The following is a 27,618-nucleotide window of genomic DNA, read 5'->3' as shown; positions in this document are numbered from 1 at the left end:
ACTGGTGTAGACTTCTACTTCAGGACGACTTGCGCAGACATCTGGACTATGTCAGTGACTACTAGGGTTCTCTGTCAGTGCACTACTACATTGCACTATGTCTCGGTCCTACTCTCGTCATACTACTCATTGCCCTACTCTGTCCATGCTACTACTTGCGACTCATGCCTCTGTGCTCATATATGACTCTGCAATACTGTGTGGAGTTGTTCGTGACATGATAAGGAGTCTGTTACATAAGCCAGACCAAGGGATTTTATATTTAGGGATAATGGCCTGCTGACCTGAGGAAACTTTCAAGTAGTATGTTTACTCGGCCAGTATGGAGAAAAAAATCCATCAACCTGAATTTCAAAACTTTCAACCAAACAAAAAAAACAAAAAAAAAAACCCCAACCTTGACATTTTGAACCCAATGATTTTCCAGTACAAAGACAATCCACAAAATCAGTTCATTATTAACCATCTCACCTAATTGTCATAGTGCAAATCAAACAACATTTTACAAGCTTTGCCAGGCCATACCCATGAATACATTGCTATATACTGGATATCTCTCACATTCACCATAGTCATAGGATGGGAGTTCTACTGGAAACATTCAAACATTTCTTCATTGTGAGCAAAGGTATATTTGAGTATGTTACCATCTGCACTCAGACCACAGATTTCTGAGCCATAGAGTGTAGGGTGGACATAGGCATCAAACATTTAAAAAAGGATTGAGTAGGGTCATCAACAAAGTCCCTTGACTATACATGTAACACCAGTTTGAGCTTTCAAAGAAGGGTCTTGAAGTGCTGACCATGACATCATGGAATGTGTTAGAATGTCTGCAACAAATGTTTTCAGGTACAGTTTTCATTTGTGTTTTAAGGTATGGTAGAAAACATCTCGGTCAGAGGAACTTCATATGTGTTTTAATGTACGGTAGAAGACTTTGTGGTCAGAGGAACTTTGTTCAGGTTGTCAGTAGATGCTCTTTGTGATGGACTTTCCTTACTTGCAGCAGCGTTTTGCACATTTTTCTATTTTCCAGGTAGGATAGTTTAGCTTCTGTAATGTAAGTTTTTATTCAGTTGAAGAGTCTTTTCAAAGAGATTGGATGCCCTTCATTCACAGTCAGTCCATCCCTTCCTTACAATCTTTCTCTATATTATTTATTTCTACAATGCATATTCTTGTCCATGTAGCTACCACCTGGCTTCAATCCTTCATGAAGCCTCAGTACTTGCAATGCATTCGTTAGTAAGTGCTGCTGCCCTCTAAACATTCTTTAACTTCCACAGATTGTAACTTTTCTGTAGACATCTGCTTGAATTAAGCCGTGAGCTCAATGTTAAAACCTTTGTAGGACAAGGGTCGACATAAACAGTTTGGGCGAATTGCTGTTCCAGTGTTTGTAAGATCATCCTTGAAGTACATTTGTGTTTCCGAGTTTCTGTTACAGAATTACTCTTTGTCGACACCTTTGGCGCTGGGCCAGGGGAGTGGTCAGGTGTTGTAGATTAGGGGAAAGCAGGGGAAAGGGCACATTACTGTGTCACACTGATAGCTAGACAACCCAGGGTCTGTCAGAACCTGGTCAGTGTGTCCTGACCTTTTTATCTCAGTGCTTTTCCCAGCGACTGCCAGAGGCTGGGTGTGTATAAAACGATCGCCGGTGCCAAGCTCAGTGAAAGAACAAAACTCCGACACCAAGGTAAGTTTGTGGTGCGACTTGAATATTTACTTTACAATGTGAATATTTACTTTACAATGTCAATATTTACTTTACAATGTCAATATTTACTTTTATTGAGAGTTCGGAATGTCACATAAACACAACTTTAACAACCGAGCTTAGTTGACAAATAAATAATAAGCCGCACTCTCACAGAGGAACTCGTTGTCCTAGTTACCGATATTTCAGTTTTGTAACTTATCTAAATATCCGGAAAGGACAATTTTTGATGCCAATTTCCTTCCTTCCAGATGTTACGGCCTGTTGTGCTGGTGTTTCTGGCTTTGGCAGGGTCTGCTCTAGGTATGTTCCATTAAAAGTTTGTTTTGAACATTTTTAAGCATCCATTCTGCTCATCAAAGGTTTGCTGTCATTTACTCGGCAATTAATATCCTTTTGTTCCTTTTGGTGACCTTTATGCTGTTTTGTTATCGATAACATGCGGTGTTATTTTCCAGGTGCTTTACATCCACGTATTTTATCAGTGACTGACTTTCTGCTGTATCTTTGATGAGTGACATGCTATTGTCCTACAGGTGGCTTTCTGAGTCGCTCAGGCACTGACATCTGGCACAATGGTGAGCGCATCTTCCTATCGGGTGCCAACACCGCCTGGGTGTCGTACGCCTACGACTTCGGCAACAACCAGTACCAGTATCGTCGTGACCGTTACATCTACCTCATGGACAAGGTCAAGGAAGCAGGAGGCAACTCCATGAGTGGGTGCCACGGGTGTCTTGTGGATTAGTTTTAACAAATATCCTGTCTTCACCTTAGTTGTAGGATTTTCCATCTCAACTTCAGCAACATTTTATAAAACTTCTGAGCACTGACCACTCCAAGCAGCAGCAAATAATATTTCAAAAGATATTTGACAGATCTCGGGTTATTCACTAAGCAGATAATGAATTAACAAACTTTAATCCTCCACCGAGGGCTGTAGTTTTAAAACTATTTCAAGTGAAGGCTTTGTTTAACTTCATTTCGGGAAAAGTTCTCAAACAGACAATTATTTGATGCATCAAAGTAACTTCTGTGTTTCTACTAGTGGCGACATTTCTTTTACACTCCAAAGAAATACTTTGTACTGACAGTGAAAGTTTCTTGTCAATCGTCAGGAACCTGGGTGCACATCGAGGGTCAAACGTCGCCAAAGTTTGACAGCAGTGGTCACGTGTCCGGCCTTGACAATGACGGCACCTTTATCTCCGACTTCAAGCGTTACCTTGACGACGCACGAGCCAGGAACATCCTCATCTTCCCCACGCTCTGGAACGGTGCTGTTCACCAGCGGAAGTAAGTACAAACAAACAAACAAACAAACAAACAAACAAACAAACAAAACATCCTCCCTCTCCGCCGCAGTCGAGTGTAGTGAAGCCTGCCCCTCCCCTGTCCAAAGAAAAGCTGCCAGAATGTTCTTCGTGGACAAGTGCCAGCCTTTCCCTCCTTTTGTTGCCACAGCAGTGTCCCAGCTCTCTGAAAGTCCAGTAATTTTCTGGTTAGTCGCAGCCTCATCCCTCTGACGAGGAAGCGTGTGAGACATCTTGGGAATGAGCGATGCCTGACTTTACCTGAAAAGGTGAAAGAGCGATAGTGAGGAGAAGTGTTATTCCTGTGCTGCTTCCCCACCTGTCTGTCTCCAGCGAGCTGGGTGGCCTCATCACTGTGGAGTCCAAGCTGCAGTCCTACATCGACAAGGCGCTCAAGCCCTGGGTGCAGGCTGTGAAGGACCACCCAGCCCTGGGCGGGTGGGACATCATCAACGAGATGGAGGGAATCATTAAAGCCGGCGAGTACAACTCCGAGCCCTGCTTCGACACCCGATCCTGGGCGGCAGTGGCGCCGGGTGGGCGGGTGGCGGATACCGTGCCCAGGATCTGCTCAGGTAAAGCAACTCTTCATTTTCTCCCGCGCATTGCTCAAAGTCGCCATGTGACTGGTCATGAAGTCACTCTACAAGGCGGGGCGTCTATCTCTGATTTCATAAATTAAAAGTAAAATAATTCGCCTACCAATTACTTTAAAATCTTATTACGAGAGTGAAAGAAGAGAAGAAAGATAAAGAACAGGAGACTAAAGTAGAGGGAAAGAAAAATGGAGGTCTCTACTTTAATGGGTGAGTGTGGATGTGGGTGCTCATGCCGACTCGTGTTCGTGTTGTAAACCAATTGCTTTCTGTTCGCGGTGTGGTCAGTCTTCACCCCTTGAAATTGTTGTTGAACGGTTCAGAGGTCAGAGGCTAAATGTAAGAGGTCGGTGACGCAGGTTCATCAACTGGCAAGCGGATGCCATCAAGCAGGTGGACTCATCGGCTCTAGTGACGGCCGGCTCCTGGACGGCTCGCTCCAACACCGACAACTGGGGCAACAGGAACTTCTACAGCGACAACTGCCTCACCAAGGCCGGCGGCAGAGGAGGGGTGAGTGTGGGTCACGTGACGTCACTACTGCAGAACGTACGTCTCGGTATTTAATACGTCACACGTGTAGTTTTGTGAATCTGTTCTGTCACTGGATCCTGTGACATTCGTCAGTGTCACTGAGTCGTGTGATGTTTCAAGACAGGTGTGTCAAACGTGCACGCCGTTGTACGTTACCTTTCTGACACTTGGCTTACGTCACATGTGTCATGAGTGTACGGTGGTCTGCGTGGTGTGTGTCAGTTCGTGTGTTGGTACACTGTGTGACAGTCGTCACTTCACAATCTGTACACACACGTCACTGACCTTTGTGCCTGCAGGGGACCTTGACCTTCTACTCCACCCACACCTACGACTGGCAGGGCAACTTCCCTCAGGAGTCTCCCTTCAAGGTGAGTGTTTCTTCCACAGTTTTAAAGACTAGTTTCTTCCGTTCATTCATGTGTAAACTTGTACTTACGAGCGAAGATCAATTTACAAACTATACAATAATTACTTCTGGCATTCGAACTTCATCTTTCGATTCTAACAGGAACATGTTCCTCGCAACACGCAAACATATTCTGTCGTGCCCTGACTTTGACTGGATACTTTTATTGTCGGCGTGTTCTTTTACACACGTGTTGCTTACGATCACTGACACTGAGCTAGAAAAATATCAGATAGCGAAGTGTATCAACATCACAAGAGGTGACAGACAATAAAGCCACCAGTAAGCATAACATAAAAATAGATAGATAAATAAATTGCTGTTGTTTGACTTGGCTACCGTTACGAGTTTCGTTGTACTCAATGAAGTCTTCTTTAACCACACAAAGTGGAGACTTCGGCATGGACATGTTGTGTTGTTTCCCTTTCCACACAAAAACTTTAACGACTTCGGTGTGGAGATGTAGTGAGAATGTTTGTCTCCCTTACAGCACAGCTTTAACGACTTCGGCCTGGACAAGCCGCTGGTGGTGGCTGAGTTCAACCACCTGCATGGCGGCGGCATGTCCATCGAGGATCTCTTCCGCTACGCCTACGACCACGGCTACGACGGCGCGTGGACCTGGCACGCCAACGCCGACGGCAGCGACACGGACGACACGGACACACAGATGCGCGGCATCGCCGCCCTCAGGGGCAGGGTGGACTTCAACGGCAGGGTACCCATCAACCTGTGAGCATGCGCACCATGACCGACACAAGCAGTGTAGCAAAGTAATGGTGGGGACAAGTCTCACCTCAGCTTCCAAAACACTTTTGCCACGTGCAGTAAATGTCTTCGTAAGCTCGACATCTATTCGTTTCATCAGAACTCATCATCGTGTCTTTTATTGAGAATAAATTCAAAAGTGAAAACAGCTTTGTTGGCTTTGTCTGCTGACCGAGAGATGTCCTGTACTTTATGATTTTCTTCTCGTGTTTTGGGGTGTGCTTTGGCTTCAGCTTGCTTAATACAGAAACTTTCTGTTTGTGCGCCTTAACTGCGTATTTAAAAATAAACAAGGAACCAAACAAACAAAAGCATCAAATCGACAGGTTTAAAGGTGAGTTTTTTTAAAACTGTCAAGTACATTTCAATAACACGAGTAACAACAGCATCACATGCTCAAGTGTGTGTGCGTGTGTGTAAGGGAGTGAGTGAGAACAATTGAGAAATAAGAAAGAGGATAAAAGAGAAAAAGTGTTTGTGACATTTATTATTATTATTTTGCATCCATATTTGTGCAACGGACGAACCCTGCACCCCAAATCACACAAACAATAAAATTATGATAATTTTAATTTCTATAAACGTTGAGCAAAGTACCCAAGGTTGTAAATAAAAACCGGGTTTTGTCATCTAGCGTTTGATTAAACTGTCTTCAAGTCAGCCATTCCGATTTTCTTGAAGAGTTTGTCAAGGAGATGGCGATATCTTCAGCCAGAACACATGAAAACATAAAACAGAGGTTAAGAAGAGTTTATTCCAGAAAATCCTGATACTAATGTGCAGCAGCCAATCGTTTTCAACCGACGGTGACATCATCCCGCCATGGGTGGGGTCAGATGCCTTGTCGAGAGCCGAGTACCTTGACACCCGACATGACTGGAAGTGGACTACAAGGTCAGGTGGATGACCCCGTGGTCTGTGCGCGAGCTGATGGCCCGGATGCCGGACGCCTGGATGTCCTCGCTCTCATCGCTCCAGATCCAGCATCCCGCGTACCCGTGTTCGTAGCAGTAGGTGAAGAGCTGAGCCGAACTCATCCCTCCACCCGAACTCTGCATGTACTCGCCCACCACGATTGGCTTGTCCAGGCCGAAGTCAGCAGCGCTGTGCTGTGGCAACAGTTCATCAACCAGCCTGTAACCCTCCTCATGTCCGATCCTCTCTATATGCTTCTGAAAGGCTGGGGCAGCCGAACTATTTCTTGCACTCTCTCGTTTACAAACACACTTTGCCGAGTTAAATGTAACAATTATCACAGAATAATGTGTGGATTAAATTTGTAAGCACTGTAAAGGGTTAGCACACTGGACACGGGATAGTAACTGTAAACTTCTGACCGCTGTAAACAGCGGGACATGCAGTGACTACAAACTGAACACCCGTAGTCGACACCCGTAGTCAACACCCGTAGTCAACACCCGTAGTCAACACCCGTCGTCAACACCCGTAGTCAAGATATTTCTATCCTGATACAATCTGATATCCTCTGATTTTTCATTCTCAAAAGAAATGGTGAAAAGTTTTTCTGAAACTGATCCAGAGGAGTGTTTTCTTTCATTTTTTGTCTTCCTTTTGTACCTTTTGACATTTTTGCATATTTGTGCATATTTTACCTTTGTAACCGCATTTAGTCTACTTGGAAGTGGGGAAATGCGCTATACAATGATGATGACGACGACGACGACAATGACGATGACGATTATTATTATTATTAGTAGTAGTAGTATAAAATACTCACGCGGAAAGTCGAGTCACTTGGAAATGCTCCCTGCCAGCTGTAGGAATGAGTCTGATAGAAATTCAGTTTTCCCTGCAGCCAAGAAGAACAGCTGTCTGTATGACCTAGACAAGGTAAACCACTCACAGCCCCTCCCTTACAGCTGCTAAACTGTGGAAGATTGAAATTATTCTAATACACACTGTACCATTTACTATCTTTTAATCAGCCACTTTAGACCCTGTAGTAGTTATATACTCAGTGTACTACATGTGTTTATTATCTGCACTGAGCTGGTTGACCGACGTGCATCAGGCCACGTTGCTGACCTGCATTCACTCAGCTTATTACTCAGTGAGGGTTACTATGAGGCTAACATTTCTCATGTGCCAGTCTAAGTCAGTTTACATTCAAAGTCATCCAGATGTTTGTCTGCATTTAACGTGGTCTTCATTATCTATCTCCACTTTAGAACACTTGATCTTCTCGAAACACCTTACAAACTGATGTATGACGTGTCCTATAGAAACACCCTATTAACCGATGTGTACCTACAAATACCACATAGAAACACCCTATTAACCGATGTGTACCTACAAATACCATACAGAATACTGACCAGCTGCTTTCCTCCAGCCTTGACGAGGCAGTGGTCAGAGTAGAGGTTGTGGTCGCCAAATTTGTCAGTCTGCGACTTCTGACTCCAGCTTCCTGCGCTGACCAGGGCGTGGGAGTCAGTCCGCAAAATAGCATCCGTCTGCCAGTTGATGAACCTGTGGACATCAACCTGTTGTCACCTGTGGACGACCTTTCACCTTCTCAACAGATCGTCGGGCACTTAACGGCAACTACATGTAACTGCTCTACTTCTCTCTCCAGCAGAAAGCAGGTCGGTGACATGTAATGACATGTGACTGTTCTGTAATCTTCAGGACCAACGCTGGCACAACATGACATCCAAGACCAAAGGAAATTTGATTTCCACTTGAATTAAGGGCTATCACTAATTTTCTTTTTCCTTCACGTTTGCGCATGCGTGAAAACACAGACACAGAGAAAGGCAACCTAAAGGACAATGCCACAGAGCTGTAATTAATGTTACCGTTGCAGTTCCTTGGCAGTGTACAGTTTGCCCGCCCACCCAGTTCCAGAGTTTCGCAGGAAGGTTGTGTCAAAGCAGGGGTCGCTGTCGTGGATCTCAGGGTTCATGAAGCCCTCCATCTCGTTGATGATGTCCCAGCCACCCAGTGCGGGGTGGTCCTTGACGGCAGTAACCCAGGGTATCAGCGCCTTGTCCAAGTAGGTCTGCAGCTTGCTGGTGTCGGTGATCAGACCGTGCAAAAGTCTGAGGAGAAATACCAGCGACTGTTATAACATCAATGACTCACCAGCTTTCTGTCGTCGTCGTCGTCGTCGTCGTCGTCGTCATCGTCATCATCATCATCATCATCATCATCATCATCATCATCATCATTAGCAGCAGCAGCTAAATTTGATTCCAGATACGAACAATAATATGTTTTCCTAATGCAACAGAAGAATAAGTGGCGGACGCTAGCGGCAGGCTAAGGGAGGTCACTCCGACACTCAAGGCCCAGCACTCACTCCTGGTGCTGCACCACGGCGCCGTTCCAGAGGCAGGGGAAGATAAGAATGTTGCGACTGTGGGCGTCGTCAAGGTACTGCTTGAAGTCCGACAGGAACGTGCCATCTCTGTCCAGCCTGACGACATCGCCGTTGCTGTCGAAGTATGGCGACGTAGCTCCGTGAACGTGGATCCAGGTTCCTACAGACAGGAGAGTTAGGGATCGTCTTCAGAGCGACAATCAAGAGTATGTTAAAGCGAGTAGAAAGACATGAAGGGTCGTTTAGCATTAGCAGCAGGAGCACAGGAGCCTTTACCAACATGTACACTGTAAGTCTATGCTGGTGCAAAAAGGTCGCCGCTGAAGGACTACTCACTCATGGAGTTGCCGCCAGCGTTCTTGACCATGTCCAGCTTGTGTAGGAACCGCTCTCGGTTCCGCTGGTAGTTGTGGTTGCCGAAGTCGTTGCCGTAGTCGATCCAGGCGGTGTTGGCACCAGACAGGACGACATGATGACCATCCTTGACGAAGTTCATGCCCTGTATCTGCAGCCTTGACCCTGTCACATGACGTAGTTTCATGATACAACAACAATGAACAGAGAGTTGTCGTTTGTTGTAATGTAGGACTAGCGTTGTTCCCAAGTCTGATAAGATAAGCTAGTCGACATGTTTGCAGCACTAAATTAAACGCAAAATTTAAGATGCAAATCAAATTAATTATAAATAAAAATATAGTCAAGAGGTGATTGGGATGAGTTCTCAAAATTCACAACTATAGGTGAGATGATGACTACTCACAACCTGCAAATGTTCAGCTGACAACTAACAAAAGAACGTACACGAGGTGTGTCTCCCTGTCTCACTCAACACTCAAGAAATAAGTTTGTAAATTCAACACTAACAGAGTCAGTGCCTGGCTCCCTCTGACCTCAAACATTAATACAACTCATGGGTGCCTGATCCTGACTGAACTGTAGTTGTCGTTGTCCAGTCCCCTCTGTCCCAACACACTAAGGAAGTGAGTTCCAGTCTTAGACACGTGTGTCAAGGGGGACTTTTTCTCGAATAATCTCCGAGGTAGCAATGGTCATGAAATTATTTCTACATCATTTTCATCGGAGATGACAGGTAGTTCATAGAAAATGAGATGAACAAACAGCAAGTGTTGCCCTTGCTTTGACTTTAAATCTCTTTGTTTCTGTCTGCACTCGCTCATCTGTTCTATTTGACAAAATTTTGACAACAGTTGTCAATGCCGTTACTCAGGAAATAATTCTGTCGGTGGCCAGATGCAGTCATCTCACCTTGGGCATCACATACAGCAGAACACAGCAAGACCACGACAAAGAGCTGGATGTGCATTCTCAGTCTTTCGTCAGAACCTGAAAAAGTAGAGCATAAGTCTTCAGTAAGCTTCTCAATCAGATTGTTTCTATTCAAGTATTACCTACTTCTGTCAAAGGCGAGAGTTAGAGGACGTGTGCTGGCGAGAGGCCAGACTGTCGTCTGACAGAGAGAAGTGTTCAGCAGACGTTTCACAGGTAAAAAGTGCTACCTGGGCAAAAACTGCGACTCTGGGCCGGCGGCGATGGTCTCCTTTTATACACAAGGAGCTAGTGCAGCGCACATCTAATAAAAATTCACCTGTGTACACCAATTTTTGTGAACCCTCACTGCTTATCTCCTCTGCTACCCCTAGAAATGAGTAGGTTACTTCGCTCACATATAGAGGACACAATTCAATGAACAGTTTGAACAGTAATGTTTTCGACACAGAGAGATTAGAATAGTTCGCGCTCGAGACAGATAAGGATACTGTGAGTCGATGCTAGTGTGTTTGACTTGTCTGTGTCCGCAGCCACACACACAACGATGAAGAAATACTTTATTTTTATTTATTTATTTATTTATTTGATGGGAAGGGAGATGTGGCAAGCACACAACTTCATCGACTCTGAGCTCCTGCTCTACATTTTAAGTCTTTGTAAGATGATGATGACGATGATGATGTAGCGTAGTTATAAATCTCCTTTCTCAGAACCCAGTGGGCTCATCGTGATTTACATACAAGCTCAGGAACACGCACTAATTTAGGGTATGTATCAAATTCTTCTTCACACACACATATTATGCAAGAACGCACGCACGCAAACAGGCTGGAGAAGCGGAATTCTCGATGTCGTGATGACAGGCGCTTTACCCACTGCGCCACCAAGCACCCCAAATGGCGAGGTGTCCACGTGACGCCCACGTGACGGTCAGTATACTCATCATAAACAGAGTTTCGTATGTTTGTCAACAAACACCGCGGTTCTCTTCATGTACTTGACCCAGTTGCCGGGTGATATGAGAGTTGTGTCCCTTCACCTCGCAGGCTGAGAGGATAGGCTCCCCTTGATTTTCTTCTGTGGTCGTGCTTCCATTTGGAGAAAAGTGTTGGACCTTCATGCTTACATGTGCTTCTGCTGCGTTTTCTTACTCTTTTGGTTTGCAATAGGTCTGTATATAATGTAAAAAATGTATATAATGTATATAATGTTATTTGAAGTGCGAACTGTTTAGATCTACTGGCTGGAGTCCACTCCGCTCGCTTCTCTCCATGGACGTGTAGAGATCACTCGCTTCGGTAGCGACATTGAGCTGTTTTGAATAAACTGAAGTGATGATCACCCTTTTGCAGTTTAATATGATAACATTTCTTCATATTCTCAATAGTACTCAATATCTTCCCAGTATTCTCCTGAGTGAGAGTGCGAGTAGTCTCCCTGTCTGCTGAGTGAGAGTGCGAGTAGTCTCCCTGTCTTGTACATTGTATTCATGATGTCCACAGGTATGGCTGAAGGAGACGGTTTGTATTGCAGAAAAGAGTTTATGCAAGGTTTTTGGGTTGCATGACGTGAGTAGGATGTGTGCAAACTGCTCGCATCAATCAGCGTTTCTCACAACCACGAGAAATACATGACTGGACGTGCAGGCCTAACCTCGTGACATCTGGCGAGTCTGCTTGGTCTCGGCACTCTGACAATTGGTCCGCCGACCATCTGCCTGCTGTGACGCTTGTGATGTTTGCTTATTGTGACATTTGGAGAGCCTGCCACAGCCAAACCACGTGAGGGGCACCTGTCATCCCCATTGTGTTGCCATGACGTGTGTATTGTGTGTTGACTGCCATGACATGTGCACTGTGCAGACTGACTTCAGTCCTCAATGCCAGACGCACTTATTTTGTCCGTGGAAGTTGGGTAAGTAGCACTTCTCTGATTGTCTCTGATTGTGCGTGTTTTAAGCTTCAAACCCTGTCTCTCTCTCTCACACACACACAAAACACATTTTTATTTCACGTCTTTTGTACAGAAACATTTTCTGCATCAGAGGCTGCCACATTAAATAGTTGCTGCTACAACACGAAGTAATTTTGAATCACTTTATTGCCTTTCTTGTTCACTGAATGCTTGTCAAGGAGTAAGCAGGCTTTGTGTTGCGAAGCTGTCAGTTGTGATTCAGTTTCCGACCCTCTTCTTACACACAGTTGTACAGCCCAGCGCCATGTTTATCCTTAACGAGGATAACACTGTCGATGACCTGTCCTTCCTGTAGATGTAGGACAGACCAGAAATCAAACTGTCAGTCACCCTTTCTTCTAGCCATTGGTTAAGGACAGAGCAACGTCCTTGTGAAGACGTCAGTTAAACCGAGGAAAGATAGTTGGTATTAAAGATGCTACATTGATTAGGTGAGAGATAAAGATAAAATCAGCCTCACCTTGTCAGTGGACACCTGGCTGAGAGTCAGGTGTGTGGAGTTGATGATGTCCATGACGGTGAAGCCATAGTCATCACTACGAACAGCACTCCACACCTCTGGGTGAGGCAGGAACTTTTCCTGACCCTCCTTATCTCCCTGTAACACACATTACTGATGACAAACAAACAAAGTCTGACAGCTTGTCATCTGTGTCCTTTCTACATAAGAGTTAAAGTAATCTGTGCTTAAGTTGTACGAGAGCAGAGCTTCATGTGCTGAGACGGCAAGAAACTCATTTAACAAATCTAACAGTGTGAAACAATAGCAGTTTATAGCAATTAAGTGAAAAAGGGATTAACTTGGATTAAGCCAGTGTAAAATAAGTGGTGTGACTATGTATCGTGGTGTATTACACACAGTGGCGTACTGAGGATCTTTGCGACGAGGCAGCAGAATCGTCAGTTGTCATCAGTCTAAATGCTTTCTCTCTTTGTAGAAGATCAGTTTATGGGTTCTTCAAAATATGAAGCCCACGAAAAGGAAAAAACTGTTTTATTAAGTAACTTGTTTACACTAAAGTCAGTTTAAACAATCAGCAAACTCATTTTTAAGCCGACTTCTACAGGTGTTGTCGCTGGTGCTGTATTTAAACTGTACCTTCAGCTCTGGGGTTCGACCTCTCATAGATTCTTCTACCTGTAACTGCTTTTATCATACTACAAGTGAGCAGCTCACTTTTATAGAGGACAGTCATCCTAAATGGTCCACCCTCTAACACTAAGTGTTATTAGCTCACCGCTGAGCCGGTGATGATGTGGACTGGTGCTGGTGGGTTGGTGTAAGGTTCACTGCTTCCGTTGCACACCTGTGGAACAACATACATTCATCAGGAATATTGAGAGAGACCGAAGTACAGTGAGCTGTACATGAAAAGAAAGATCAGGCATAACCTTCTGGACGATTTAGACAAGAAGCGTTGACCACGTGAGACCTGGAGCCCGAGTGGAAGTGATCTGAGTCACACATGACAAGAAATGTTTCCCATTTGTTACCTTTGATTTGTACACGGGCCACAACCGTTCGTAGGAGTGTTCATGTGCGTATATTTCCAAATCCACTCCATATTTGTAGAACAGGTCCTCCAGGTTTGGCCAAAAGGCAGCGGTGCCATTGCGTATCTACAACAAAGAGGAAGACGATGACATTTCTGTTATCAGTAGAAAACGTGTCGTGTTCCTAGTTATAACTGAATGCTAAAATAATAAGAGTAAAATAAACTGGTTTGCAACAACAATCTTACAACAAAAATATGACAGGATTTGTGCTTATTCTGTCCCATAAATCATAAAGCTGCTAACAGGATTTGCGGGGTTGCGGCACATCTCGTCGTCGTCGTCGTTGGAGCAGTACATGGGTCTGTGTCCCATGGTGATGATCCAAGGTCTGGCTGCACGGTTGGCTGGCTGGTTGGCCTCCTGTAGGTCCGCCTCCAGCCAGTCATACTGACGTTTGATGTTGTCTGTGGTGGCGTATTCATTGTAGTACACTTCTGTGTTGAAGCTGATGATGTGGGCGGGGCCGATGTTCCAGCTGAAACACAAAACATCCGACAGTCTAATTCGGTCATGGGGAGTATTTCTAATAACTTTGTCGATACACTTTGACCTTTACCGTGGTTGCTCTGAGACAGACTTGGACTTCTTTTATGTGCTTTGTAAAAGATGGTTGGAAAAGGTGCGTGCTCAGTCTCAAGATTTCATGCTTTTTATGCCACCCGAAGATGCGCTGAGGAGACAAAGGACACACGACTACCCGCCATTATCTTCAGCTCAGCGAAAAGTCACAACATGTTTATTCTACAGTATCACCTCTACAACTAGGCTTTTGTGACTGCTATTGATACAGGCAATCGTACCCAATCTCTATATGTTTTCAGTGTAAAATAAAGACACACCTCGCTAAGTTGACTCACCTGAAGTACATTCCTGTGCCATCTCCACCAGGCATTGTAAACCGGTTACGGTAGTTGGAGAAATTACTGAAAGATAGTTGATAAAAAAAGTGCATAAACATGAGACAAAAAAAAGTCTTAGCAATATTCTTCTGAAGCGGAATGTGATGTGTAAAGATAGAAGTTGGTTTCTTTGTTACATAAACACGTCTACAGTAGAGAGCGTTCATTTTGTGTACCAATGATCAACATGCGTGGATGAAATAATTGCTGATGTGTCTGCTACAAATGTGGTGTGCAAAATCTCGACAGTTTCTTTGCGAATCCTCCTACACCGCTCTTTAATTAATTAAATAAAATCATCACCACCACCACCACCACCACCACCACCACCACCATAACAATAAGTGTGAAAGCTCACTATGCATATTCGTGGTTTCCCACACAAGTCATGTAGGGCACAAATGCTGCAATGACTTCTATCTGTCGCATGAACTCATCTCCTACCATTGCATCATACTGAAAGACAAACAGATTAGGTTGTGACCTATTCCAGTCACTTTATAACACCTTTGTATCCGAATAAAGTTTTCCAGTTTCTCTAAGCAAACGTTTATCAGGATTTACCCAAGCACCAGTTTGCATGAAGCCATTCTGTCTAACCAGACACGCAGACGTTGAGTCCCGTTGTTGACATGACAACATCAAGGACTCACTCTACTGCAGCCCTTTTCTCGATGAAGTTCAGCCTTGATATATGGGTTGTAAGCTCCCTTGTATTTACAGACAGTACTTTGAAAAATGTCAACATCTACTTACAGTTGCAGTTGTATTCATTTTAAGTTAGAGAATGAGTGAACGCAAAGTTGTGATGAGAGTTTAAACTTACGTCCTCCATGTTGTAGGCAAAGTCACCTGAAACATAGCAAATGTTTATATTTCATTTAGAGGGAATTAGGACAGTGTAGCAATGAGAGACACAAACAAGGTGACACTGAGCAAACACGTGGGGAACTATTTGTAGATGTATATAAGTAGAAATATATTTATGTAGTCGTGTGTGTGCGCGTGTGCGTGAAGACGTGCATGTCTTAGTGTCATGTCACTGTGACACCTCATCTACAAGGACAGGTCTAGCTCTGCTAACAATATACAGTGTGGTGACCAGGGCAGCCACTGACCCACGTGCAGGACAGCATCAAAGTGTCCGGTGGTGGCATCCAGTTGAAGGTAAGGCAGAGCTCGTGCGTTCTCGTTGCCCATGTCGCCGTACACTATCAGCCTGGGACTCCAGTCACTGCCGTCCCTCATGGCACTGAAATGAAACTCTTCACTCCAACCTTCTGGTCCTCCAACCACGTACACTGCACACAGACACACAACTGGTATCAATGATGTGTACATAGCTTTATGGATCCCAACTGGAGAGGGTCGCCCAGAACCGGGTGCGATGGCGGGGTGTGGGTGCGGCCCTATGCTCCACTGGAGGCGAACAGGAACAAGAAGAAGCTTTATGGATGAATGTCACTTTTCTGGTCAAAATGTGCACATAACTATTTATCCACTTACGTGCATTTGTATGGAGAAACGTGTGTAATGTAGCATTGTAGTTTATTATACTGGCATATATATATATAGATTGTTGACTTGTGATAAGCATGATGACCATTAGGTATGTTTTCCTCACTATTTGCTCCAATGTTAGTGTCCATGGTTGTGTAAAGATACTTGTTGGCAATGACATATATGTATTTATGTGTAAAGATGGCGCTTGTTCATTGTAAAGCAGAAATATTAAAATATACAATGATAAGTAATTACCATATTTCTGTCCGGGCTTTAGACCAGTGAGTGTCACGCGGTGAATGTACAGTGTACGACGCTGGGAACCACCATCCACAAATGTAGTCATGCTTCCTGAGGCTGTCTGATTGAGGTCTGACAAGCCATACATCACTGTTGATGCTGAGGTCGTGTCCTGGGTCACCCACGTGACCACCATTTCGGTCGGAACATCTGGGACAGTCCCGTGAGAAGGAAGCTTACATCAGCAACAGATGATAACGACAGGAGATGAGATCACAAAGTTACTCTACTTCTCCGATGTACGGGTTGTAATCTATCACAGGCAAGCAGACCATTGAACAGAAAGACAAAGATGTGTTAAATAACAGGGACGAAACTCACAACAGGTGATGGGAGACAACAAATACAGAGCTGGTCTCCTCAGCCGGTTAGGCCAAGGGACACCACTCTCATTAATAATAATAATAATAATAATAATAATAATAATAATAATAATCGACAATCATAGTCAATGAAGTGAAACAAAGAGCAATGGGATTTTTGAGCCACAAGCTGCAGTAAAGGGGGATAACTGCAGAGTAGAGGGCCGACACCGAGAGTAAGATGAGGAGAATGATGACAAACATAGAATGACGAGGACTTACCGCCGTACGACAGGTGAACCTGCTCAGGCTGCACATAGATGAGGCCCCAGACAGGCGGCATGACCAGCACCAGAAGCACCGGCAGTGCGCTGCAACCAAAGCCCATCCTGCTCGCTGGAAGTGGCTCAACAGGCAAGTCTCTCCCAAAGTCGGCCAGTTCCTGCTGTCTACAGGCTGATGATGACTTTTATAACAGTTTTCTTATCAGTGACTACCGTGTCACCACGATAAAAATCTCAGTTTGTCCTCGATCTCTGTTCTCGATCAGCTGGCGAGGGTAATACAGTTTCGCTGTTGTCATCGCTGCGTGAGGTCAGCGCGTGGCCGACTTTCAGTCTACAGAGATATATTCTCTACAGTGAGGCGCCTATAGTCTCACTCAACGCTGATTTCTCTCTTTCTTATCAGCTTTCGGCGCTCCATTTTGTTACAGCCGAACTAAGCTTACCTCCATGGGCAGGTAAAGGGCAACTGATCATCATTATCATCATCATTATCATCGTCATGGTCGCCTTTTTGTCATCTTTCTCCACACACACATAATCACGTGATCGCACCTTTTTGAATGCACTTAAAATGTACACGCACGCAATCGCTTGGCAGGTAAGTTTTTGCAGGCTGCCGATGTTTGTGAATACTTGTCACAGACTGAAGTTGAAGCGAGCTTGTCACAGATGTTTTTATAGAGGACTTTGTCACAGTCTTGTCACCTGACCGATGTTTACGTGTTTGTCACAGACCGATGTCACGTGATGCTGGATGCAACACCTGGGCTTCGGCGACTGCTGCTTTATGCGTTTACTTACCTAAACAACTGAGTGAAGGCTTCCTTTGAGACCAAACATTGTGTTACTCTAGGCCTTGGTCTGCAGACGTACAGATTACCTGTCTGACCATAAGGCTACCTCTACTGGTCTGAAAGCTTCTGCAATCAGGTTGTCACAAGGTGTTTAGGTGGGAGTGTGTTTGTGTGTGTGTGGGTGTGTGAGTCACACGTGTTTGTGTGTGGGTGAGTCCGTTATTGTTAGCCGGTGATACAATTGTATTCGTCCACGTGCCGCACACCTACAGAGGCAAGTCTTCATGGACTACACGCACAGAGAACACAGATGCTGCTAGATGACAACTCTTTGACTAATTTTCTTGTATTGTAATTTTATTTCAATATTCAGCCAGTTAAAATAGCTAGACATTGCGAAGCTGCCACTTTTGATTCTGTTGTCGATCTTCCCTTTACACACAGTTGTAAAGCCCGGCGCCATGTTTATCCTTGATGAGGACGATGCTGTCGATGACGTGGCCGTTCTGTAAATACATTATCGACATTGAATCAGATTATGGGGTCACCGTATCATTGTCTAAGCACCGAGTGACTTGCTTACGAAGACCAATACAATGGACTTCAACTCAACAGAGGGAACACCATTGGCAATGAAGATAAAACACGGTCAAGTCAAAGATAAGGTGACTGAGCCTCACCTTGTCGGATGACACCTGCTGGAGAGTCAGGTGAGTGGAGTTGACGATGTCCATGACGGTGAAGCCGTAGTCGTCACTACGGAAAGCACTCCATGCTGCTGGGTGATGCAGGAACTTCTCCTGACCTTCTTTGTCTCCCTGTAACACACATTGCTGATGACAGAGACTCAAACATCCACTTTGCTGAAGTTCTGTGTGAAGGCGGGAAACCATGTGACCAGGTTTGTACGTGCAGGTGACATGAAGCCAGTGGTTTAAGGTGAAACACACTCGGGACATTCTATCACAAACTTGACATTTTATATATATAAACAGCAGCAACAATACATTGCAACTACAAATATATTTTTCAAAACAACTCAACTTTGGGGGAACTAAGGAAGTGTAACTCTGCGGCACTTTGGCCGGTTAAGAACGGACATAAACATAATATTTGCTTATGTCTGAAATAGTAGTAGAGGTTAAATATTGTTAGATAAAGAAATCCGTGATTCGTATTTAATGCAATAGAGTTCAACAGTGTACATTATCACGTGATGCACTGTCAGAGTTTATCTATATTAGCAGTTTGTACTTCCATAAAGGATGTTAAGGAATGTAAGGTTTGTTACTGGCTCTGTCCTCAAATTCTATCTTCGTCTATGGGATTTGATGAAGGGAGTCCAATAATGTCTTGTATTGACTAGGATTTGATTGTTGTGCACTAACATCCTGTTGCTGTAAACAGGGCGATGTGTATGTCCTTAGATGCTCGAGGTCAGATAAAGGAACAATCAGAACACCCTTCATGGAACCCTTTTCCACCCCGATGTTGACAGAGACCCTCCAGATCCTCATTATCTACCTGGAGTCAGTGACCTTATGCTGACAGTTGAGGGCACTGACCCCCGAGGTACGGAGCCTCCCACTTAACACGAAGCATCATTAACTCACCGCTGAGCCGGTGATGATGTGGACAGGTGACCGTGGGTTGGTGTAAGGTTCACTGCTCCCCCGCACACCTGTAGCACACCCAGCAAAGCACTGTGAGATATCAATGGCCAGTGTGTTCTATACACGGGTACAGACGACAAACTCGGACATTAAAATGAACAAGAGAAAATATCAGTTAAATCATTAAGTAACAATTTATCGTTAAGATTAATTAATTGCTCACACAATTACAGAGAACCACACATTACAAGAAATGGCCTCGAACGGCTGTTTGCACGATTGAACCATTCTATCACTAGAACTGTCGACATAGAATGAGAGAGTGGACATTACGAGTGCATACGTTACAATAATGTTTTCTGAGTTACCTTTCCTTTGTACACGGGCAGCAGCCGTTCGTAGGAGTGTTCGTGTGCATAGAACTCCACATCCACTCCATATTTGTAGAACAGGTCCTCCAGGTTTGGCCAAAAGGCGGCGATACCGTTGCGTATCTACACAACATAGGAAGACGATGACACTTGCTGTACTAGCAGGACACAGGTGTCTCATGTACAATGTACACATATGTATACATACCATCTACATACATGAGGCTGTGCATGTCGCACAATGTCAGCACTGGGCGACACACTGCTCTCCTCAAGCAACTGGCTGATAACAACATAGACGATGCAAAACTAAACAAGCCAACATGTTTATGTCCTGTAACTTTGCTACATTGTCTACATCATATTAAGATTCTTGAGGAAATATCTCAAGTGCAAAAGATGAAAAAAGTGCACCCACCCGCTGTCGCGTTCCACCCCCAGCCTCGCCAGAAGCATGCGCACAGCCGCTCACACAGCCGGCCAGACACGCACAGACACTCGGCCGGAGGCAGTCTACGACTACCTCTCGAAACCCGTGCACGGCACAAACCACGACAAAGACGGGAAAAACGATACAAGCACGCTGTTTACTGACAAGTATAAACACGCATACACATACACCCACACACACACACAGAAAAAACGGATCAAAAAATACCCCCACGAGCACCCGTCAAATAAATACAAAAACAACAGGGGACTACCTCCCCGCCAAGAGGTTACAAATAAAACATAAATACAGCAGAAAAAATACAAAGAGCACTGCGACACAGCACAGTCAATGTCTGCTCAAGTGTTCAAAGAATCAGCGGAAACACCAGTTTTCTTCTACTCCAGCTGGCCCCTCCCTCCTCGTGTCCAGGTACGAGAGGTGGTAGGCCGTTGGTCACGTGAACCCCTGCTCGCCGGTCCTAACCCTGGCTGCTCCACCTAAAGCTGGCCGCACACCCGCGCAGCGAGGTCACGTGTTCACACGCCGATGAGATGACGTGGGTACAGGGTGGCTGGTTGACACAATGGCGGATGAGACGTCAACGACGAAGAACACATAGAGTCTGTCGAACACGAGGAAGATGCGAAATACGAAGACGTTGCAAAATATGGCGAACATGTAGAACAGATAAAAGCCTGTAGAGAAAAAAAAAAACAGTTCCTCCAATAAACAGGCAGCTCTTCCACAACTGCACAGTTTCTAAGCACATATTCTAGCACACGTATTGCATGTGACCGTTACAGCGCCGGTCCTAAAGCATACAAATCCATTTAATAAAACACGGGTGCGCGCCACATGCGCTGCGACCCGGCCAATACAAAAGCCATTCTAACCGGACACAAGTCTTACACTCCAAAAACAAAAAATAAAAAACAATCGTGAACATAGTCATTAACATATAAAGATATAACATATAAAGATCAACCCATTCACACTCCAATCCCCAACTAAGGGCCCCATAGACTGGAAACGTGTAAAACTCAAAGAAAAAAGACTCTACTAACCCAAATCGGCTTGTGATGGTACCCGACGGTCAGCTGCCCTCCACAACGGGAACGGCAGAAACTCTCCCGTGGAAATCCGCGGACACTTTCCAAGGGAAACTCAACGACCTGGGTAACACGGCGCAGCCTACACTGCCCAAATGGCCTGGCCTCCCGCCGTCCTTTCAGGCACAACAAGCTCCTCTCTCCACCGAGCCCAGGTCAGAACTGCCACGAGGGACGCTGCTCTCTGGGGGTCACTTCCTGTCGCCCAGGGGCTGTAACCAATCGTCAGCGCCCACGACACCCCGCCCAAGCCAAGGCGCGTGAACGCTTTTCACGCCAAAACCTTGGACAGGGAAGGGAGGGGCCCGACCAGTGCACCCCCAGAGCTCCCACCGGCAGCACACAGCACTCAAGCCGACGTCACGTGTCGTAACAAGAGCGTGACGTAAGACACGGCTACGGTCAGAGGGAGAAGGCCTTGACCTTTCCCCTACACACCGTACCAAAAAATAGCCGCCAACCGTCGTCTGCTGTGAGCTGCCTTACTGAACAGGATCGTCCCCAGGCGCTGACAGAAGGGCCGAAATCGTGACACGCGACACCCGCCAACATGAGAATAGCCGTCAGAGTAAGATTTAGTCCATTATTTCACTGAACACAAAGATCATTAACGAAGACTTTGTTGATATTTATCTGTAGCGTGATGCCAGGGACAACACATCATGTTGCTCAAGACAAGCTCCACCAATATCAATGAATGTTGTAAACAAGTAAAACAAAAGACGGTTACAGGATTTGCGGGGTTGCGGCACATCTCGTCGTCATCGTCGTTGGAGCAGTACATGGGTCTGTGTCCCATGGTGATGATCCAGGGTCTGGCTGCACGGTTGGCTGGCTGGTTGGCCTCCTTGAGGTCCGCCTCCAGCCAGTCATACTGACGTTTGATGTTGTGTGTGGTGGCATACTGGTAGTAGTACACTTCTGTGTTGAAGCTGATGATGTGGGCGGGGCCGATGTTCCAGCTGAAGCGAGAAAGATTTATCTAATTTAATCCTCACTGGCAGCTAAAGACGGCTTTATCAGTCTTTCTCACATTCTTCACAAATATAATTTATTAATCCGCTTTTCATATTTCAGTTATCTAGACAGATGCGATGCCAAATCAAACTAAAGCTGGACTCTGGTAATACAGCATATCAACGCAATACTTTTGTTAATTTACTATATTTAAACAGGTCATCCCTCTCTCTCTGTTTGAGTGAGTGAGAGAGGAAGGACGGGTCGAGAGAGAGAGATCAGAGGCCGCATGCACGACGCTCCGTTAGCCAATCGGTCCGATAGAACCTTTCGATAGGCTTCCCGATATGTTAGTATGCAGGCCACCCGTGATACCCTTTGATGTAATCAGAGAACGCTCTGAGCGGCGTATGAGACTGACAGACTTGTTTTCTGTGTTTGGAGAAATAACCGTGGGCAGGAGGCACGTGAAGTCACAGCGATAGACCATTCTATGCCAACAACAAATGTACATATTGTAACATCACCGCAACCATATACACCTCGCTAAATGGACTCACCTGAAGTACATTCCTGTACCATCACCACCGGGCATTGTAAACCGGTTACGGTAGTTGGCGAAGTTGCTGAAAGTTTTGGAAAAAAGTACATGTAAAGGAAAAGAAAAAAATCCTTAATCTTCATCTCAAATCAAATATTAAATTTGACATGTGTAGCAAGATCCTGTAGCTGATCTGTCAAGTATAATTTAGCATAAACTCTCTGATCTCTTGTAGAAAAAGGGATACACGTGTACTACCGACTGGTAGTGTTACTGACAAGTGTTATTGGGGTAGTAGAGCAAATGTTTGAAAGTGATAGTAAATGATATAGTAAAGTATCTGGCCCTGTTATTGTGCCACGTGAATTGCAAATATATCCCACACCTTGTCCTTAAGTAAAGTTGCTTTAATATCATGAATAAAGTCACCATCTTACTATGCATATTCATGGTTTCCTACACAAGTCATGTAGGGCACATAGGCAGCAATGGGTTCTATCTGTCGCATGAAGTCATCTCCTACCCTGGCATTATTCTGAAACACAGACAAATTAAGTCGTGAAATGACCAAATAGCTTTCTGAAAGATTCATATCAAAATAAAGTTTTAAAATAAATTTCTCAGCAAACATTTTTCACGATTTTCACCTGTACAGACACAAAAACATGTCCCTGACAGGAGTACCTTGTGGTCCTAATATTTTAATGTTTAACCATTTTCGTTCCCAGCTGGTACTTTAAATAAAATACCAGCATCACTGCATCGACTTTATTATCGCTTGTAAGCGTGCGCCATCAACTACCGTTGCAGGAGTTGAAGCTTTACATCTTCCTCCTCCTCCTCATCATCATCGTCGGTGTCATCGCTCGACATTTGCTAGATTGTTTTAATTAATTTTTTTAAGTTAAGAATGAGAAAAAACTGTGATAAGATTTTGAACTTACATCGTGCATATCATAGGCAAAGTCCCCTGAAACACAGAAAAAAGAGTAAGTTGTGAGGGTAGAGGTGAGACACGGTGAGAATATGAGACTAAACATACAGGGGGTGTGTGTGTGTGACAGCTTGCACGTGCATGTCTCAGCCACTTCACTGTAAAACCTCGTGTACTAAAGAAGGACAGAGTGTAGGTTTGTAAGAATATACAGTGTGGTGACCAGGACAGCTAAAGAAGGACAGAGTGTAGGTTTGTAACTATACAGTGTGGTGACCAGGGCAGCTAAAGAAGGACAGAGTGTAGGTTTGTAAGAATTTACAGTGTGGTGACCAGGGCAGCCACTGACCCACGTGCAGGACGGCATCAAAGTGTCCGGTGTGTGCGTTGTGTTGAAGGTAAGGCAGAGCTCGGTCGTTCCTGCTGCCCATGTCGCCGTACACCATCATCTTAGGACTCCAGTCACTGCCATCCTTCATGGCCCTGAAGTTAAACTGCTTGCTCCAGCCTTCTGGTCCTCCTACCACGTACACTGTACACACAGAACTGTATATATATATATATCACAAACACACACGTACACACACACACACGCACACAAGCCTCACGACATCAAAAGCCACATCAACAAAGTCAGACAAGCTACGCCCCATCTGGAACTCTGAGCATTATCCTTCCGCAGTAAGACCCGCAACTTCAACATCAATGTAAACACAGCCCTACTGTATGGTTGTGACAACTGGAGAGAGACAAACACCATCAACAACAAGCTCCAGACCTTTACCAACCGATGCCTACGACATATTCTGGGAATAAGATGGCCTGACAAGATCTCCAACAGCAGCCTGTGGTAAAGAATGCCACTAGCCAAGACATCACAAAGCGCCAATGGAGCTGAACAGGACACACCCTGCGCTAATGAGGTGGATAGGACACACCCTGCACACACCAGCTGACACCATGGCCAGGCAGGCACTTGACTGGAATCCTCAGGGGAAGAGGAGAGTTGAGAGACCGAAGCAGACTTGGAAAAGATCAGTAGAGAGCGAGACAAAGGACGTGTGAACCACATGAGCCGAACTGAAGGGGGCTGCCCTATACCGGGTCCGATGGCGAGGTGTTGTTACGGCCCTATGCTCCTCAAAGGAACAACAACGAATAAACTAAACTAACTAAACTATGGGGTAGTGTGATATTTTTTACAAACAACAAAATTGATTGCCACCTCTTCTTGTGTGTACTATTTAGCATACTAATCATGCAGGAATGTATAAAAATGAAAGCCTTTAATTAAAAAGAAATACTCACCATATTTATGTCCAGGCAATAGACCAGTGAGTGTCACGCGGTGAATGTACAGTTTACGATGCTGGGAGCCACCATCCACAAATGTAGTCATGCTTCCTGAGGCTGTCAGATTGAGGTCCGACAAGCCATACATCACTGTTGATGTTGAAGTTGTGTCCTGGGTCACCCACGTGACCACCATTTCGGTCGAATTACCTGAGACAATCCCGTTGATAGGAAACTTCCATTAGCAACACAAATAGTAGCCAGGCATGAACACCAAGCTTCTTTTCTTAGTCATCAACATTTTTCAAGATAATTAGTGCTGTAACGAGATCATTATGGTAAAGCTAACTACTTTAGATATGTAAACCACAGTCTGCAGTGTGTTACCAGCATTCTGTGGACATCTTCAGTCAAACCGCACACACGCACACAAATACTCAGTCAAATATGTAAACTACATCACGTAGTATCTCATAATATTTAAATATATTTTCACGCTACAGAGATGGTGCTGTCAGTAAACTAACATTCAGGTTTGAGTGTTGATGTCAGAATTTATTACTTCCACTGTGGAATATAGTTTTTGATTTCAGTTAACCACTAAAACGAGGCAGTTGTACACAAAGCTTCCGCTTTAGTCACATTCATTGTTTAGGCTCGCCGAGACTAAGAGCGGAGAACGTGGCAAGAGGCTGAGCGTTGGTCTCGGCAGACAGACAGCAGTCCACCTGTCCGTGGTCTCTATTGTCTCTATATCGCAGGAGATGGCAGTCCATGTGATGTGCGTGTTTGGTTAAAGCCAGACTCACAACAATGAACAACAGCGCAGATCCTTTAAGGAAAACCGGAAAACGAGGGGATGCCTCACTACAGCGCATGCGCGTGGCAAGTAATCTGTTCGGCGCTAGAGACTCGAGTCCCTACAGCTCCATGTTCTTGACTTTGGTGAAAGGACCAAGTGAAGGACTGCGCATGCGTGTAAGAGCGTGGTGAGCAAGTCTACAAGTGTCACGTGAGTCTTTCCGCAGACTGCAGTGCGTTTGTCGGTCACGTGGTCCCAGTATGTCACGAACTGCGGTCACTTTACCTTTCCATGAAAGCTATGAAAGACTGGTGGAACCTCTCGACGCTGTGTTTTACAAACAATTGGAAGTCAGCCATTGTTTTACAAGCCACATTGTATTCCGAAATATTCGGCAAAGTCGATGTCTTTTCTCTAAGCATCTAAGTCGATGTCTGTTCTCTAAACATCTAAGTCGATGTCTTTTCTCTAAGCATCTAAGTCGATGTCTTTTCTCTAAGCATCTAAGTCGATGTCTGTTCTCTAAACATCTAAGTCGATGTCTTTTCTCTAAGCATCTAAGTCGATGTCTGTTCTCTCGGTCTGTTGCAGGACCTGACATGCACAAAGGTCAAGTGTAAAAGGTTAGGACACTTACCGGTGTACGACAGGTGAACCTGTTCAGGTGGCACATTCTTGAGGCCCCAGACAGCCGGCATGATCAACATCAGAAGCACTGGGGATGTGTTCCAACCAAACCCCATCTTTCTCGTTGCAGGTGACTGAGTACCTCGAGTACGAGAGAAACTGGCGTCAGAGTCAGTGCTTGCTTTCTGTCGGGTACTGTGGACATATATAGCAGCTTTCTTATCAGTCGTCACCGGTGGTCATCAGTGGTCATCAGTGAGTCGTGCTGATAGTCGGCACACATTGTCCTCGATCTTACTGCAGGTGAGCTGGATGTTTGTCAGCACTGACCACTGTGTGTGTGTGACAGGAGGGGACACTTGTGGTCACTGACCAGTCACTCGTGTGACACTCGCCAGTCGCCACGTGCTCACTGACCTGCAGGCCCCTCATTGGCTCCAAGCAAGTGATAAAGTGATAAAGTCTTGTTTACATTCACACCATAGCGACTGACCTGTTGATGGAAGTCTTGTCCGTGATTGTGGTCACTGCTGCGCCATCAGCACTTGCGGTCAACAAGCGGCAGCGTGGGTGATGCCAGGCTTTCTCTCTGAAGGATGTGTGGATGTATGCTGAGCTAGCGCACACACACACACACAAACACACACACACACGTGAAAACACACACACACACACAAACACACACACACACAAAACACACACACACAAACACACACACACACACACACACACACAAACACACACACACACACACACACACGTGAAAACACAAACACACACACACACGCACGCACGCACGCGCACACACACTATAGCGTGTTTTAACTCAAAGGTTGTGTGATATCCCTTTGATGATTGGTAAAGACTTATTTTTCTCAACATCATGTGATCATTTCCCCGACATCCTACATCCCTCGTGCCGAAATGTATCGAATGTTTGCGGCACATTCTTGATTAAGTTGCTGCTATTTCTGACCATTTCTGTCTTTTTTGTGAATTGAGTTGCTTTGCGGTGTTACTGCATGTGACACTCATGCGAGCGGCTGTGAGTCACGTGCTCACGAGGCCCCACACCCAACACCTGGGTGAGTAGTTTATTCGCAGGTAACATCTGACCTACTTGCTGCGGAAGAGCTATATCTATATATCGGTCAGGACAAGATTAATTACTTTTGTTTAGGTGTTCTTTTATTATTTTACTTTTGTTGACTCGTTGCTCTAGGGAAGTTGCTCTATGTAAGTAACTCATACCTCACTCATCAAGGGAGCAGCAACAACAGTTTTAAAGTTTCTCCTTTCTGACCTGAGATGATATACAAATGCAGGAACCCGCCCCCAACTTCCGC

General features: G+C 45.0%; 4 protein-coding genes across 4 annotated transcripts; 1 reads left to right on the top strand and 3 right to left on the bottom strand.

Annotated features, from left to right (window-relative positions):
- The first annotated feature begins 1,558 nt into the window (after positions 1-1,558).
- On the top strand, positions 1,559-5,493 carry LOC112570675 (mannan endo-1,4-beta-mannosidase-like). Its single transcript, XM_025249233.1, is given in 9 exon segments — positions 1,559-1,702; positions 1,975-2,026; positions 2,260-2,442; positions 2,842-3,019; positions 3,370-3,545; positions 3,548-3,611; positions 3,992-4,145; positions 4,466-4,537; positions 5,066-5,493. Coding segments are annotated over 8 exon segments (1,125 nt in total). The 5' UTR covers positions 1,559-1,702; the 3' UTR covers positions 5,312-5,493.
- Positions 5,494-6,079: 586 nt separating this feature from the next.
- LOC112571290 (mannan endo-1,4-beta-mannosidase-like) lies at positions 6,080-10,278 on the bottom strand. Its single transcript, XM_025250185.1, has 8 exons — positions 10,204-10,278; positions 9,953-10,030; positions 9,023-9,205; positions 8,666-8,846; positions 8,163-8,405; positions 7,680-7,833; positions 7,082-7,153; positions 6,080-6,452 (listed from the first exon to the last, which is right to left on the bottom strand). Exons 2-8 carry the CDS (start codon positions 10,008-10,010, stop codon positions 6,231-6,233), a joined length of 1,113 nt encoding a protein of 370 aa, XP_025105970.1. The 5' UTR covers positions 10,011-10,030; positions 10,204-10,278; the 3' UTR covers positions 6,080-6,230.
- Positions 10,279-12,058: 1,780 nt separating this feature from the next.
- On the bottom strand, positions 12,059-17,025 carry LOC112570176 (acid phosphatase type 7-like). The gene is made up of 11 exons (XM_025248486.1): positions 16,794-17,025; positions 16,165-16,359; positions 15,525-15,707; positions 15,233-15,258; positions 14,765-14,862; positions 14,365-14,430; positions 13,751-13,982; positions 13,445-13,570; positions 13,189-13,257; positions 12,411-12,548; positions 12,059-12,239 (listed from the first exon to the last, which is right to left on the bottom strand). Exons 1-11 carry the CDS (start codon positions 16,897-16,899, stop codon positions 12,168-12,170), a joined length of 1,311 nt encoding a protein of 436 aa, XP_025104271.1. The 5' UTR covers positions 16,900-17,025; the 3' UTR covers positions 12,059-12,167.
- Positions 17,026-17,928: 903 nt separating this feature from the next.
- Positions 17,929-26,466, bottom strand: LOC112570177 (acid phosphatase type 7-like). Its single transcript, XM_025248487.1, is given in 12 exon segments — positions 17,929-18,098; positions 18,273-18,410; positions 19,206-19,253; positions 19,256-19,273; positions 19,574-19,699; positions 21,849-22,080; positions 22,636-22,701; positions 23,054-23,151; positions 23,561-23,586; positions 23,900-24,082; positions 24,859-25,053; positions 26,283-26,466. Coding segments are annotated over 12 exon segments (1,308 nt in total). The 5' UTR covers positions 26,389-26,466; the 3' UTR covers positions 17,929-18,026.
- Between the last annotated feature and the right edge of the window lie 1,152 nt (positions 26,467-27,618).

Source organism: Pomacea canaliculata, linkage group LG8 (genome assembly GCF_003073045.1).
Source record: "Pomacea canaliculata isolate SZHN2017 linkage group LG8, ASM307304v1, whole genome shotgun sequence".
Classification (NCBI taxonomy): domain Eukaryota; kingdom Metazoa; phylum Mollusca; class Gastropoda; order Architaenioglossa; family Ampullariidae; genus Pomacea; species Pomacea canaliculata.
This window is presented reverse-complemented; position numbering and strand designations above follow the sequence as displayed.